General features: G+C 40.6%; 1 protein-coding gene across 1 annotated transcript in view; it reads right to left on the bottom strand.

Annotated features, from left to right (window-relative positions):
* mtmr11 (myotubularin related protein 11) overlaps positions 1-13,723 on the bottom strand; it is a 31,849-nt gene extending 18,126 nt beyond the window's left edge. Inside the window, exons 1-2 of the mRNA XM_069656564.1 lie at positions 13,300-13,723; positions 4,941-5,010 (exon numbers count right to left, since the gene is read on the bottom strand). Coding sequence (XP_069512665.1) covers positions 4,941-5,010; positions 13,300-13,356 — 127 coding nt within the window. The 5' untranslated portion in view covers positions 13,357-13,723. The remainder of the gene's footprint in view (positions 1-4,940; positions 5,011-13,299) is intronic.
* Positions 13,724-14,286: the final 563 nt, after the last annotated feature.

Raw genomic sequence — 14,286 nt, forward strand, 5'->3', positions numbered from 1 at the left:
AGCTCCAGACAAAGTGTAACAATGTAAGCTGTACAAACACAGTATTGTGATTAAAGCCGGGTTTTTATGTTTGAAATAATAAATTATATATTTTACATTCAGGTCTGTCTTTTTCTGTGACAGTGTGTGCATATATCACCAATATTTGGGACATTTTAGGGGTAATTGTTTGGAACCTCCCATTTTTCAGTGGGTGTGGCCCACAGTTAGCTGGATTCTGGCTATTACAAAGGATAAAACAATAGCAGCAACAATTCATCCTATTCAAATGGCAGCCATTTTCATGCCATCATTCCCATGGTGGGAAGCCTAAGTGATATAATGTTGTACTGCTGTATTTAAGGTTATCAAATTATATAAATATATACGTTGGGAATCTGATGAATTCTTATTATATCATCACTTCTTGATTGATCCGCCCCTGAAGGGACAATGGGAAAAAAATCAGGCCATATTTCAAGGTAAAACAACTCATTAGCGACCCACAGCTAAAAGACAACACCGTAACATTACAGTTAGCTAGGAATCAAAACCTTTCCTATCGTATCCTGTTAAACCACCAAGTTAGCTAGGAAGTGTTATACAGCAAACCAACCCACTACACAACGTGAATGGGTGATTTCAGATTCCTTGGAGATTTCTAAAAGCGAGTGCCAGCTTCATGAATGCCAGTTACATCAACCTGATAGGATCATAGGTCGGACACAGCTTGCCAAATTAAAAGGTTTGGTTTGAGCATTGACCAACTAATGAGCAGAAGGGTGAAACAATCAGAAAACATCATTCCTTTAAGGCAGAAACATGCTTTACATAATTTTAATACACTAACCCGGTCAGTTTACGATATTTCTTTTCTGTATTTGAACAGTAAGGTCTCACATTCAACTACTATCTGGTACATAACAGTTTGACCGTGCCAGCCACAATCCAAACAATGCAAACCCTTCACAGTTAAGGAAAACAGTTCAATTTAAATACCAAGAAAGTTTGGACTTTGTTTAAGAATGTTTGCTCTAATGAAAACCAAGGCAAGTTGAACTTTCAGCTGTAAACAATCTGAAAGCATTTATAAGGCTTCTGCGTCTTACATGCTGTTGGGCATACATGTAGCATTTTTTTCTCCATACTAAGTTTACATTTGATTCCTCCCTTTAATGTTTCAGCTGCTCTGTTGATGTTGTGGTCACTGACTTGGATATGAAGAGAGAGAGAGACCAGAAGGATCGGCCTGAGAAAATACTTCTGAGAAAGATCTGACCCACATGCTTTCAGCCTGGGTTTTATTTGTTTTCAGCCACATTTGTTCCTCATTTTCAGCTGGGATGCATGCAGAGGTTCTGGCCTCCTCAACCCACTGGGAGTAAGTGTAAATACCAGGGACAGGTTACTTTGGGTTAAATATAGGGATAGAGTTGTAACGAGACACAAGCAGCTGAGGAGGACATTTCCGGTATAAATGGCAGTCAGAACAATCCTCCATGGTTGGAGACTTCCCTATCATTCTGCTCTTTTGACTAAGCACAGAGAACCAAAACCACAAACCTTCATGTGATCAAACAACCACAAATGGTGACAGCTGTTTCAAAATGATAAAATATGTTCAGTCAGCTTGTCATGAAAGAAAACATGTCCAACTTTTCCCTTTTCCAAGCCAGTCTCTGTAAAGCTGCCCTGTCGTGAGCAGGCTACACTGTAATTACTAAAAGGTTACCAAACCAGACATGTACGATTAAATCTAAAACAATTTAACACACTGTATCTCCAGACATCTTTACAAGTATAAATTCCCTTGTTTGACATCCCTTTAATCCAGTTGTGGACAATAAACTATAAAACATACATACAAAGAAGGACATTTTTATACTTCTTACTATCAGAATGGAAACCCAAGTATACCAATATTGATGCTCTTGTCTCTTGTCCATCAATCATTGAGGGATAAAGCTGATTGACAGGCCTTTAATCCCACAGTAACGTTAGACTGTGGAGAAAAAAGGGATTGTGGAGTAGCTTTGAGGGGGGTCCTGGCCTCTTGGCATTGTGTGTGAATGGACAGTACACCCCCTCCTCCCACTCGCAGCTTTGAAAAGGTACATGATCTACCTATGGCTGTCGGAGCTGTCCTGACCCGTTTGCCCTCCCGCAGGCCGGTTCGGTTTCTGCGGTCCTGTGTCCCGGTGTCACATGAGAACGCCGTGGACGCTGAGAGCAGCACGTTAACTACTGACAGAACGGGACGACTTCGGCAACATATTTCTGATTTTGTGATCTGTTCTCAACTAGTCAGTCAATTTAGTATGAGAGCACACTTCTAAGTTAATCTATCATGCTACAACAGCTTCACTGTAGTGCTGATGATACGACAGCCTACGATACTGTTCTTACACAGGTTGACAAATGACCCATCCCGTTACGGAGTGTGTGTGAAAGAAAGGGAGAAAGAGCGAGAGTCCACAGGTGCAATGTGAGCCCTTTCACTCGGTGCGGCAACACTGACTCGCGACTCCTTTGTGCCTGAAAGTGAACTTGTTCTCACAAATTGTCTCAACACTTACTCTGCAGAGCGTGAACAGAGCCCAAGGATAGATTTCACTGCCTGAAATCTTTTTTAAAACCTGTCCAAAGTGGAATTAAATGCTACATTTACAGCAGACTAATAGTAGTTTTACCTCACAGAGAAGTTAAAATATGTCTCGACGGAAAAAAAGGAATGATGATTCTTTAAACTGAATTTTTGCCAAGACACATCTGTCTTCTTCTTTCTCTTAATATAAAACAGGTTCTGGACAGCTGGGTTTCTAATCTGCCTGGAATGGAGCTGGAGAAAGAGAAGAAAGAGGGAAGGAAGAGAGCTGTAAGGTGATGTTGGAGATGGAGATGGAGGTTATAGCCAGCGGGGGAAAAATGTGAAGTAAAGACAGTCGACATTTCACAGAGGAACGTTAACAGCTAAGAATAGGAACTGTGTGTGTGTTGTGAAGGAGCAGCTGAGGCTGGAAAGTATTTGATGAAAACACACAGCTGGAAAACAAATAAGGCTGACTAAGTGAATGAAATGAAGGAAGGAAGTGTGTGTGTTTCTCGTGTGCAAGCAGTAATGTGTGTGTGCAGTATGTTTGTATGATAATGAGCGTGGATGTGTGTGACAGATCAATGAAAGATAAGCAGATTGTTTTTCAAACGAAAACCAACTGATGCATAAAAAAGCTGAATTATAAAATATTAGAGAAGAAGATTAAATAAAGATGATGACTGAAATGGGCCAAGTTTCCTCTAACACGCACTCATTTACACTTCATATGCCCGCATGAAGAGTGCTGTGAGTAACTGCTGATGTGCAGCATTAAAGATTTGCCTGTCTCTGATGAAGGCATTCTGGTCTGCTGACACTCTCATGGAAAGCTCCTGCAGGGTGTTGCTGACTCAAAAATATTAGCAGGGGCGGGCTAGGTAAATATATCTGACTGCAGCAGCAGAGACTTTCTGTCCCTGCAACATGAAGCAGATAATCACATGTTAACTGTTAACATGTTTACTTATGTGGTGGGTAAGGGGGCAGCTCTCTGAAGCCTGCTGAGGCAGCACTTTGTGACGTCACAAAGTACAGCATGTAGAAAAAACGGTCTGAAACCTGGCTTTCACTGCAGCCTGCAGACTGAGCTGAGAAGCCTGGGGATTACTCCAACATACTTTTACCTACAGATTTGAAGCTTCACCCACGTTTAGTCTGGACATCCAACATTGTAACATTGTATATGTGCTGCTTCCTGTATTTCTGAATTTCCCAGAAACTAACTGATGTTAATGAAAAACAAAAGTGCCAAAATACATTTTTAAATTACTTTTTGCTGTGCTGAAGATATGTCCCCGCCTACACCTTCAAAAACTATCTTTCTGTGGTATAGATCTTTGCAAAATATGTTTTTCATTATATCAGTGGTTATATATACAATATCAGTGGAAATAATCACGATTAGATATGTTGTCAAAATCGTTCAGGATGTGGTTGCAACATCTCGTCAAGGCAGCTGAATCTGAAAACCTCATTTAATTTTATTAACTTCAGAGCATATGCTAAAATACAATCAAGTAGCTACACACATGCTTATTGAGGCTTTCAGTCCCCTTTTGTGTGTTCAGCTCAGCCTGCGGTTGTTTTCACATCTCAAAAGGCAAAGTACCTGCTGTGACATTCCTGCTGCAGGTGTGGCTACGAGTACAATATGGGAATTTCAAACCACAGAGAACAATGAATGCAGCAGCAGTTTTCTGCCGCAGTGTTATTAGGTGTTAACATTTCATCTGATCCTGCAGCACCATGGCACATGTTAACTGACATTCATGCTGTGAGGTGTTATATTATTTAATGCCTTTACACATTCCTTGTGTCGGACTGGCTGTGATGTTCAGCAGTAACCTGTTTATTGCTACTGTAGCTTTATTTATTTATTTAGTCAATGCAAGATGTGTGGATTTGTCAACATGGAAGAAGTTTGAATTTCTCAAGAGGTTTAGGTAGAACAATAAAGTGGTTTCAGTAGGAACTGAGATAATGATCACTGTAATAACTATGCCAGTAATATCTTTACATCTTAAAAAACCCTTAGAAGATACCTCTAAACATTATGCTGCCTTCACATACAACTAATTCATACATGGTTACAAAATAGAAAGTCTTGTATAAAATATGATTAGCTTTAAAGTGGTTAAATCATGAAACCACCTCTGACAGGCAATGACAAACGGATGCCAAAGAGTTTCTAGCGGGCGGGTAACTAAATGCAGGAAATGCAAATGCATTTCTGCATGAAAGCAGAAAAGATGAAGCCATTTAGAGTGGTAACATCAGCATTTTCAATGTACTTATAATATAACAGCTAAAACCAAGCTAATAAATGATAATTGACCCCATGTATACCTGGTATCAGGTATAATCTTACCTGGTAGGCAGCGCAGCCCCAACACATCTCGACTCCTTGCGTTCACCCCACTTTGACTCAGCATCCTCTCCTGTAAGAGACAGAGAGGAGACATGAACATCTTTTAATCCTTCTTATTTCCAATGCGTCTATATTTCACATATCAAGGATACACACAGGGGATGTCTTGGGCTTGTATGAATAGTCTGACGTTTCGGAATTCATTTGCTTTTTGCTGCGAGTTAATCAGAGGTGATGGTCTATATAGTCAACTGAAGCAATACATTCCAGTGGGTGCTATACTGAACAAGAAGCATAGGTCTCCTGCTCAAGAAGCCATGCAAATGGTGTCCTGTGCGTGAGCAGACTCAGCCTGGCTCTGCTGCAATTCTTCTGTTTGAATAAATACAGCTCAAAACATCAGTCCTTCTGTATAACATCATCTCCAATTATATTTTGAGATGCCAATCTCTCTTTTTAAAGCATAGTTTTGTAGCTAGTTTGCAATTTAGGCAAAGGTAGAGACAAGCCATCCAAGCTAAAATACCCTGTAGTTCTTCCTTTGACAAAAACAATGTTCCTGTACACATCAAATAACTGCGCTGGTGCCTGAAGAACAGCAGATTTTTTCGCTGCTGAGCACTGCACTTCAGAGAAACAGAGAATAATCAACAACAACTGCAGCGTTTTTCATATTATATACTTTTAACATATACTTACATTCTTATTAAGACATTAGGTGGGAATGGATCTTCTTATTTAACTTCAGGCAACAAACCAAATAAGCATATTTTTCAAATTGTCAAGCGATCCCCTTAAAAGGAGAGTGGAAAACAATATAATTGAATCATTTTATGTTACAGAGAAGTTACATAAATATCCTGAAGGATTATGAAAGCAGTGTTCATTTGAAAGGAATAATGATCTATTTTTAGCCGATGCCCACATACTATTTAAACAGTATAATGAAGAAATAAACTAAACATAATACACTTGTGGACAGAGCAATATGTCACTGGTTCTCTTGTTGATTATATTTGAAGTATGGCCCTCCCTGCTTCTCTCTTCAAAGTCTGGCTCATCTCAATGGACTCACACTTCTCCATGAGTCTTAGTTTCCATTCTGCTGTTGGTTCCTTATTCTTCTACAGTATAATAGTAAAGAAGTCTCATTTTGTTGAGTATATTCTGCAAGCAGAAACGCCACAGAGCCACAGAGGTTTCTATAATCAGACTCCAGGCTGACTTGCACATGTGCTTCCACTTAACTTTGCTACTAACCCCCCTTTGAGAGGACCATTTACATTTAACGGTTTGAAATCCCATAATGTGCCAAGGCCTGCATAAGAGAGGACGTTATGGTTATACAGGTGGCACAGAAGCTTTATGTTAGGACAGAAATAGAGTTCAACATCCAAGAAAACTTTACATTGCACAACCTCAAACATCTCTCTCAGCAACTCTGTCCCACAATGAAACTATTAAAGACTGTTACATTTAAGGCACCGGCTCTATCACTTAACACCGGTATTTCTTCGACTCAGCAAGGATGTGTGAACAATAACAATGAATCTACTCACTCGCCAATGTTATGCTAGTAATTTTGCAGTGTGGGGGATTCTGTGTTAGCAGCCTGCTCATGAAAACCTGAGACTCCAAGCTTGTGGCCCTACATAAAAACTGGGAGCATTTAACAAAGAGGACCTTTGCTGTTTGAAAAGGTAGTAAAGTCACACTTATTCATGGCTGCCTGTATTTTCTTTTTGCATGTGAGAGCGTCTGGCAACAACAAAAACCTATAGATTCTGGAGTCTGCTACAGATGCAAGGTCAGCTTTGAACATGGTCGTAAAAACAAAGACAGGTTTAATCAGTGCAAACAATTTGAGCATTAATCAATTGATGTCACTATTACAAATGTTTATATACTGATCCAATTAGCCAATAGCATTGAGTGTCCTGCCACACATATTTTATAGGCTGTGGCATTCAAAATATGATTAGGCTATAGTTCAAACAGTTTACTGACCAAATTAAAAAGTCTGAAAGCGCTGCGTTGATGAAAACACTGGAGAAAAACAAGTTTTTTTTGATGATAAGGCAGGACAGTAAAAATTTAACGAGACATAGTTACGGCTTGCCAAAGCATTGTTCATATTTTTTTCCATCTGGCTTTAAAATGTTTTATGCTTTCCCTCAGACTCTCCGTCAACACCCACAGAAAACCCGCAGCTGGATTCCTTATCCCCTTTTAAGAACATCAGAGGCTGGATCAGAGATCTGGTTTTGTTATTCCTTTTATAAGTGTAGTGTCTTAGATCTGTCCTCTGAAGGTTGTGAACACTGACAAAAGTAGGCCTCAGGGTCTTGTAAGGCAAGTGAACTGACTAGATAACACTGCAATGCACAAGGTGAAGTAGTAGTGGCACTCAGCTGCAGACTGGGTAAAGTGCATAATGTGATAAGGGTAATGTCAGTGGCGCTCTGTTGATTAAACAAGCAGAAAATTAATTTGTACACGCAATAATAGTTACAAATCTACAGAAACTGCATGTATATGTACAAATCCAGGCTTTTCTGCACAACAGAGGTATAAAAGCATCATAGATAAGGAACATGGGAATGAGTCAATATGGCTACTCTCATCCCTGAGTCATGAATCACTCAGAAACCGCATTCCCAGGGCCGTGTTTAAGCTGACATTTTGCTTTGTGGCTTCAGCGTCCCAACTCTTCCACTTTCCTTGCCTCTTTCTCCCCCTGCTCTGCCTCTCTGCCCCACTTTTGCCCTCCTCCGCTCCCTCCCTTCATCCTCAGGGACAGTGGCCAAGGCTTATTGCAGTTTCCATTGCTCATGGCTTCCCCTTGCTACTGCGGCCAGACTTCTGCAGAAAAGCGTGCCTGTTCCTGGCTCATAAACATACGTCTTTCTGCTTAAACAACAGCCCTAACTCACGAGGGAAGAGAACGAATGGGAATTTCTGGGGACACTGTAGAAATAGCACTCTCCTGTTGCATTTTAATCTTTGAAACTTCAACCAGATTTCAGTCTGTTGTTAGTATGAACAATTCTGAGCCTCTTCTGAAAGCTTCTCATACTGTGATATCCTCTGCTTAGGGCTTTGTAAAATACACATAAGCTTTCAGCCACTGTACTAAAAAGGTTCACAGCCTGTTCATTTGTATTGTGCTTTTCATTTCGTCACATAAAATGGGGCGGTCATATGGCATTGTGAACTGGCTTGGAAGAAAAATAAAGACATGAGGTAGTTACTAAATGGGGCTCACTTTGAAGTGTTTCCTTTTATTCCATTCAGAATAACATGACATTTTTTTGTCTACAAAAATATAATGAGCTGAGAAACCTAATCTTTTATCACTTTTTACTTTAAAGTCTTTGTCTTTCCTTTTAAAGCAGACCTGTAATGATGTTCTGTTATTGTTTTTACTGAAACAGAAGACCTGACATCACATATATTGATACACCGAAAGCAAAAGCCCCAAGGGCAAAGCAAAAGGACAAAAACCTGCCTTGAATACAATCAGCAGCTCACGGTGGAACGAGATCCTCAGTGGAAATATACTGCCTCATGTTGTGTATAAAAAAACACAAATGGATTCCAGAAAAAAAGCTGCATTTTTGTCTCCATAAGAGAGAACAGAAAACTCAGAACAGACCGAAACAGATTCCGACATATAGGGTAAAAAATAAATCAATGTTTCATGAACTGGGATTTCAGGTGGTTAATATTTAATGCCAGAATTTCTGCATCACACTGTAGTGGATATCCAGCTTTTAACCTATTTCTCTGCAAAAGCCTGCAGTAATTAGCCACAGCTCTCTCTACTGTAACATTTTATTTTGAAACCTTCCAATCATTGCAGCAGGGGAATATTTACAACAGTGCCTGCTTTCTCATCTATCCTTCATTATAACACAAACAGTCTAGACTTCTAGACACACAACACAAAGATAATTGGCTCTTTAATAGTATCCCTGCTGCTGAATGATTTGCAATTCATTGTCTCATAACATATTTGCATCCACATGATCCCGTCCTCTTATTGCTAAACTACTTAGTGCTAACAGAGAGTTAAACAGATGTTTGATGACTCATATAAAGATCAGGGCTGCAAAATAAACCCTATTTTCATCATCTTTGAGATATTCACATTAGCTAAAAGCACATCACAAAAGACTGCCTGAAACATATGGGCCAGGGGCTTAAACAATGTGGCCAATTGGATGAAGCTCCATCTAGCCATTAGCTACACACGATTATTAGATGTCAATTTTTTTTGGCACATTCAAGGTTAGGTTAGGTTAGGTGAGAAAAGCAAAGGAAATGCGGTCGATGAAGACCTTAAGGTGAAAAAGAATAGCACTTCTGCTATTTCAAAATATTAGTCAACATAACACAGGTACTACACTCTACACTTTATATTGTCACCACAATACTGAACAATTTTATCGCACATTGCCGATTTTTCTCATCTCATGCAGGCTAACTTAAAATGGTGGTCAATAAATCAAACGCATTCATCTTCTAGGGACCAAATTTAATAGAAATCTATCCAATAGTTGTTGAGATGTTACAGTTTGGACCAAAGGAGTTGACTGACATTCTTAAGATGTCGCTCACCAGCATGGCTATCATGGTAAACGTATTAGCAATATTAAAAAACAAAGTAAAGGGGAATTTGCGTGCTTCCATAGCCTACATTCACACACTATTTGATTTGACAGCTATCATCAGTCAGTATCCTGCCTGTCAGAGGAGCCCTGACATATCAGATTCTTCTTCTAAAGGGCAGGAGCGTTGCCAGTGGCTAGACAGATCACTCTGTGACTCACAGATCACATGTCTGACTCCAACAACAGGCAGTGTCTCCATCACCAGCAGCATTTCTTCCTCTTGGTCTCTGGAGCACACTTGCGTCTCTAAACCCCTTACATGCTCACTAACAGTACATCGTTGAAGATAAAAGTGTCAGTTAAACGGCTTAAGTGGAAATCCACTGCTGGAAATTGAACATTATCGTCTCTTGTATTAAATGCTATTTTGACAATCAGCTCTACTACAACAGCTCAGGTCCCAGGAGCAAGACCAGATCAGGGCTATTCTATACACTCAACGCAGATAAACGGCCGAGTCTCTCAAGACCAAGGCCTTTCACAAGTGAATAGTGCTGCTGGTTAATTATCACCCAATGTCAGATCGATACACCCTCTAACAGGACCATAAATCTGCTCTGGCCTGAAGAGGAGACCATTGTTGTCTCTGTTTAAGCACTGGAAGCTCCGGCAGCTCAGGGGCCGGCAGTTAATGTGACGTCTGGGTCCTGTGGGAGCGGGTGTGGGGGACTGTACTGCTTTGGCCCACTGCTATCAGGCTTGGATCTACAGACTCTGAATAGCGCTCAGATGAAACCTCCTCTGGCATTTTTGCTTCTGTGGAGCTTTGTGCTCTGTGCCTTTCATGCTGACTGCTTCAAAGCTGGCTGGGAGATGCAGATATAGTGAACTCCAGGGGATAGGCGCAGCCAAAATAAGCCTGAGTAAGCCTGCTGTCCTGTAGAGATGCAGGCCTGAGCATCCTTATGTTGCATGTACTGCTGGTGTTCTTCTAAATATCCCTCGGGTGTCATTCTTCAAGCAAAAATGCCAAACATTTCCGAGTTCAAGCTTATTAATTGTAAGCATTTGCTGCTTTGCTTTGTCTCATGACTGTAGACTTGATCTCTCTGGATTTGGGACTGTTGGTCCAAAAAAAAAAGAAGCAATTTGAAGGTTTCTTTTGGCTTAAGAAAATTATGATTGCCATGTTCCCCCTATTTTCTGACCTTTTAGTATAACAAATAATTAAATGATAATAAAATAATTAGAGCTGTTTTAATATCGATGACAATATGTGCAATGCCTGGGATACAGCATAAAATGTCAGAGCAGTTGTTTGACAGTACGACTATGCTAACTAACCAACACCCAAATGGCCACATCTGACACAGCAGCCACTCCAGCATCTACACAGCAGGTTGTGTTGTGCTGCCACAAGTTCAGAAATCTGCTGTCAACTTGCATGTAATATAGTGTAGTGGCTCAGGGGTGGCTGAGGCTAAGTGGTAGAGTTGATCGTCTCTCAATCGGAAGGTTGTTGGTTCGATCCCTGACTGCTACAGTCACATGCCGAAGTAACCTTGGGCGAGACACTGAACCCCAAATTGCTCCCTCAGTGTTCATCTTGCACAAGGTTCTTAACAGAAGCCAAATGCTCTGCTTAAGTCTCCCCCTTTACAAAACAGAGCTTGCTATTAAAACTGGTAAACACTGAACAAAGCAGATTTATCTTAAAAAACTGACATTTCGATTTTCTTTTGCAGGCACAAGAGAAAGAGGTGTGTTAAAATGTTTGCAATATAGAATTATTTTTATCATTAATTTAATATTTTTAGATTGACTTTTTCTTTTTGATTAAGATTCACTGTCAGATAATAGAATACTAGATAAAGAAAATAATTAGCCTATACCTGGCATTCAGTCAGTGTATGTATTTAGTTATATTTTACAAAGGTTTAAACCTCAGCCAGAGCCAGGCTATACATTATAATATCATAATATCAGGGTGAGAAGTTTGCAGCTTCTTTTAGACCATGAGACTGGTCTCGAATCGGTACTTGGTATTGGCCGATAAGAAAAAAAGAGCTCAGATTCAGAGTCAGATTTTGCATCAGGAAGGAAAAAATGGTATCGGAACAAAAATAATCATTAGTTGCAGCCATATTATAGTCTATGCAAGCCAAGTAGCATGAGCAAAAACCAAGATTAAAGAAGAGAGATTCACCAGTACATACAAACTACAAAGCCATCTGGTACAAAATGAGCCCAGCATTGGATTCAGTTTTCTAGAGCAGTCTTAACACACGCTCATGGAAGTGAAGCCCACAAGAGTGTGTGGGTGGCCTGTGCATACAATCTACACAGCCTACTACTCTACATCACCATATCTTAGGCTCAGCCACATTCTCCCACTCGGACACATGGGATTCCTTCAGTGGGGGTGTGATGATTTCTGCACGTCCTTTTCAGAGGTAATCAAATTCAAAACCCCTTTACCTCCCAACTGCTGTCTCCATGGTGACAGCCAGATGTTGTGCAGTGAACATCACCCCCACTCCACATGCAAGCCTTGCCTGAGGGCAGAGTAAAGAGGCATCTGTTACCGTTTTCCCCTGCGGCTGCTGAAAATAACCAGGGGGAGACAAAAAGCCAGGCAACACAAAGACACAGCCAAGAGCCCGTTCCCAAAGGAAACCACGACTCTGAACACATGTGTACTGTGTGTACATTGCTTTGTGCTGTCTATCAAACAAATGAGTCCCTCTAACCTCAGAGGTGCGCCTTAACTGGTATAGTATCTTCTGATCATTTAAAATGCAGAAGCACAAAGATTTCACCTTCAGTCTTTCACTGTAGCATCATGTGATCTTTTAAAGCTTTGGGAATAAAAGCAACTAGCTACAACTGTTCAGTACACATAGTTCTTTGGAGATGATGATCATCGGCACAGTTTGTGTCTTTGTGTGAAATCCCATATGAGGTGCACCCCCTGCCATGAGAAGTAATTAAGATTCACCGCCACTTCCATGGCCTTTAATAAGGCATGCAGCCAAAGATAGTGACATTATGTACTCTACTCTAACAGTAATTATGGCTCTCCCTGTCGTCCAGACACAGGGAAGCAGCAGTTCTGTGCAGCCTGTAAAGCTGCCATCCTGAGTTATGAACAGAAAAATCACATCTCTGAGGCAGGACCGCAGGTTTCTATTAATCCAGCCAAGCTGCAGACTACCTGGATGTACATTTATAGCTCTGCAGGGTGAATGATGGCCGGTGTTTCCTGTGTCATGCATCGCTTGCTTCCTACCCTGTCTGGTGTTAATTCATATCAGGGGTGTCGATGATATAAAGCACTGAGAAAATTGGCTGAAGTCTAACCTTCATTTGACTTACTTGAATTACAATGCAACTGGAAATAATACAGCCTTTACTCTGCATTCTGCATTTTTGCTGTAGTGGCAAGTCCCAGAACAGAGAGGATGAAAATGTATAGTGAGTCAAATTACCATAATAACAGACACTAGCTAACTGCTGCATTTTCGTAAAGAAGAACGTAGAAATTGGTACCAGAAAAAAAGATAAGGGCACAATTTAAAGCATAAGACTCAGACTGAGTATCTTTAACCAAAAGTATAGCTCAGTCTGTGGTTTGACAGAATAAAACGGAATAAAAGTTCACACAACAGTGCTAACTAGTTAGTTAGCGACAGTTAGCGTCAGTTGGCTAACTTAACGTCGCGCGAGCCAAATAACGTTAACCTTACCTTGATATCTGGGAGCATTTGTCTCACTTTGAAGGTGGTTTTAGATCCTGTCAACATTTTCCACGGAAGCTTAACTCAACTTGAAGATAAAAAAAAATACTAGCGATATAAAGCCGAATGAAATAAGGGGAAAATGTGTGTTATAATAAGCTAACGGTCGTTTTTATCCGTCAGAAGAAGAACGGTCCGGAGTCCAGTAACGGTTAGCCTGTATCACCGGCTGCTTTAACTGAGACGTTCAGTGTACAAACTATTTTCGCTCTTTTCATCGCTATTCGCACTGACGGCATCCGTGTCCCGACCACATACACACAAATAAAAACCGAGAGCACACCCTGCAGAAGACTCCCTACAGTCACTGGACTATTTGGTAACTGGTGTTAGTCACTAACGGAGAGATGTGTTCACCGTTACTGTTGCTTTCCTACCCATTCCGCTCTGTTTGTTTATTCCTTCGCCATAGTGAAACACACTGGTGAAAAGGGGGAAAAAAGCCAAGTGCAGCAGTGGAGCTTCTTAAAGGGCCAGTACGTCTGGACCATGAGAATGTGTTTAACCTGAAGACTCCCAAACTGACAGTGAGTTTTATTTCACCTATTAGAAGCTGAGTACAGAGACAGAAGATACAAAGGATGCAGTTTACCCCACTTTCATTAAACCCAGAACTCACCACCCTCCCCTAACCCAACACTGATATTAACTCAGTGATGGAAGAAGCACCTTATTTAATACACAAACATACACAGATATACAAATGTATTAGGGCTGTCTGAGAGGCAAAGGGGTAAAAACTAAAAGGGCATCAGATGTATGCGGTGGGGAACCAGTGTGCAAACATTTTCTACTAATATTCTAACACTTTGTCCTGTTTTCTCCAATGTAAGGAGTCCTCTTATAGGGGCACTTATCATGTTTTCTCCACTAAATGGGCACCCTGGTGGGCATTTAAACACATTTTCTCTTTATTGGAGGACCCCTTGATGATAC

The sequence above is a fragment of the Semicossyphus pulcher genome, unplaced genomic scaffold (genome assembly GCF_022749685.1).
Source record: "Semicossyphus pulcher isolate SPU_LCO1_2020_fin unplaced genomic scaffold, fSemPul1.0.p SCAF_9, whole genome shotgun sequence".
NCBI classification, from domain to species: Eukaryota; Metazoa; Chordata; class Actinopteri; order Labriformes; family Labridae; genus Semicossyphus; species Semicossyphus pulcher.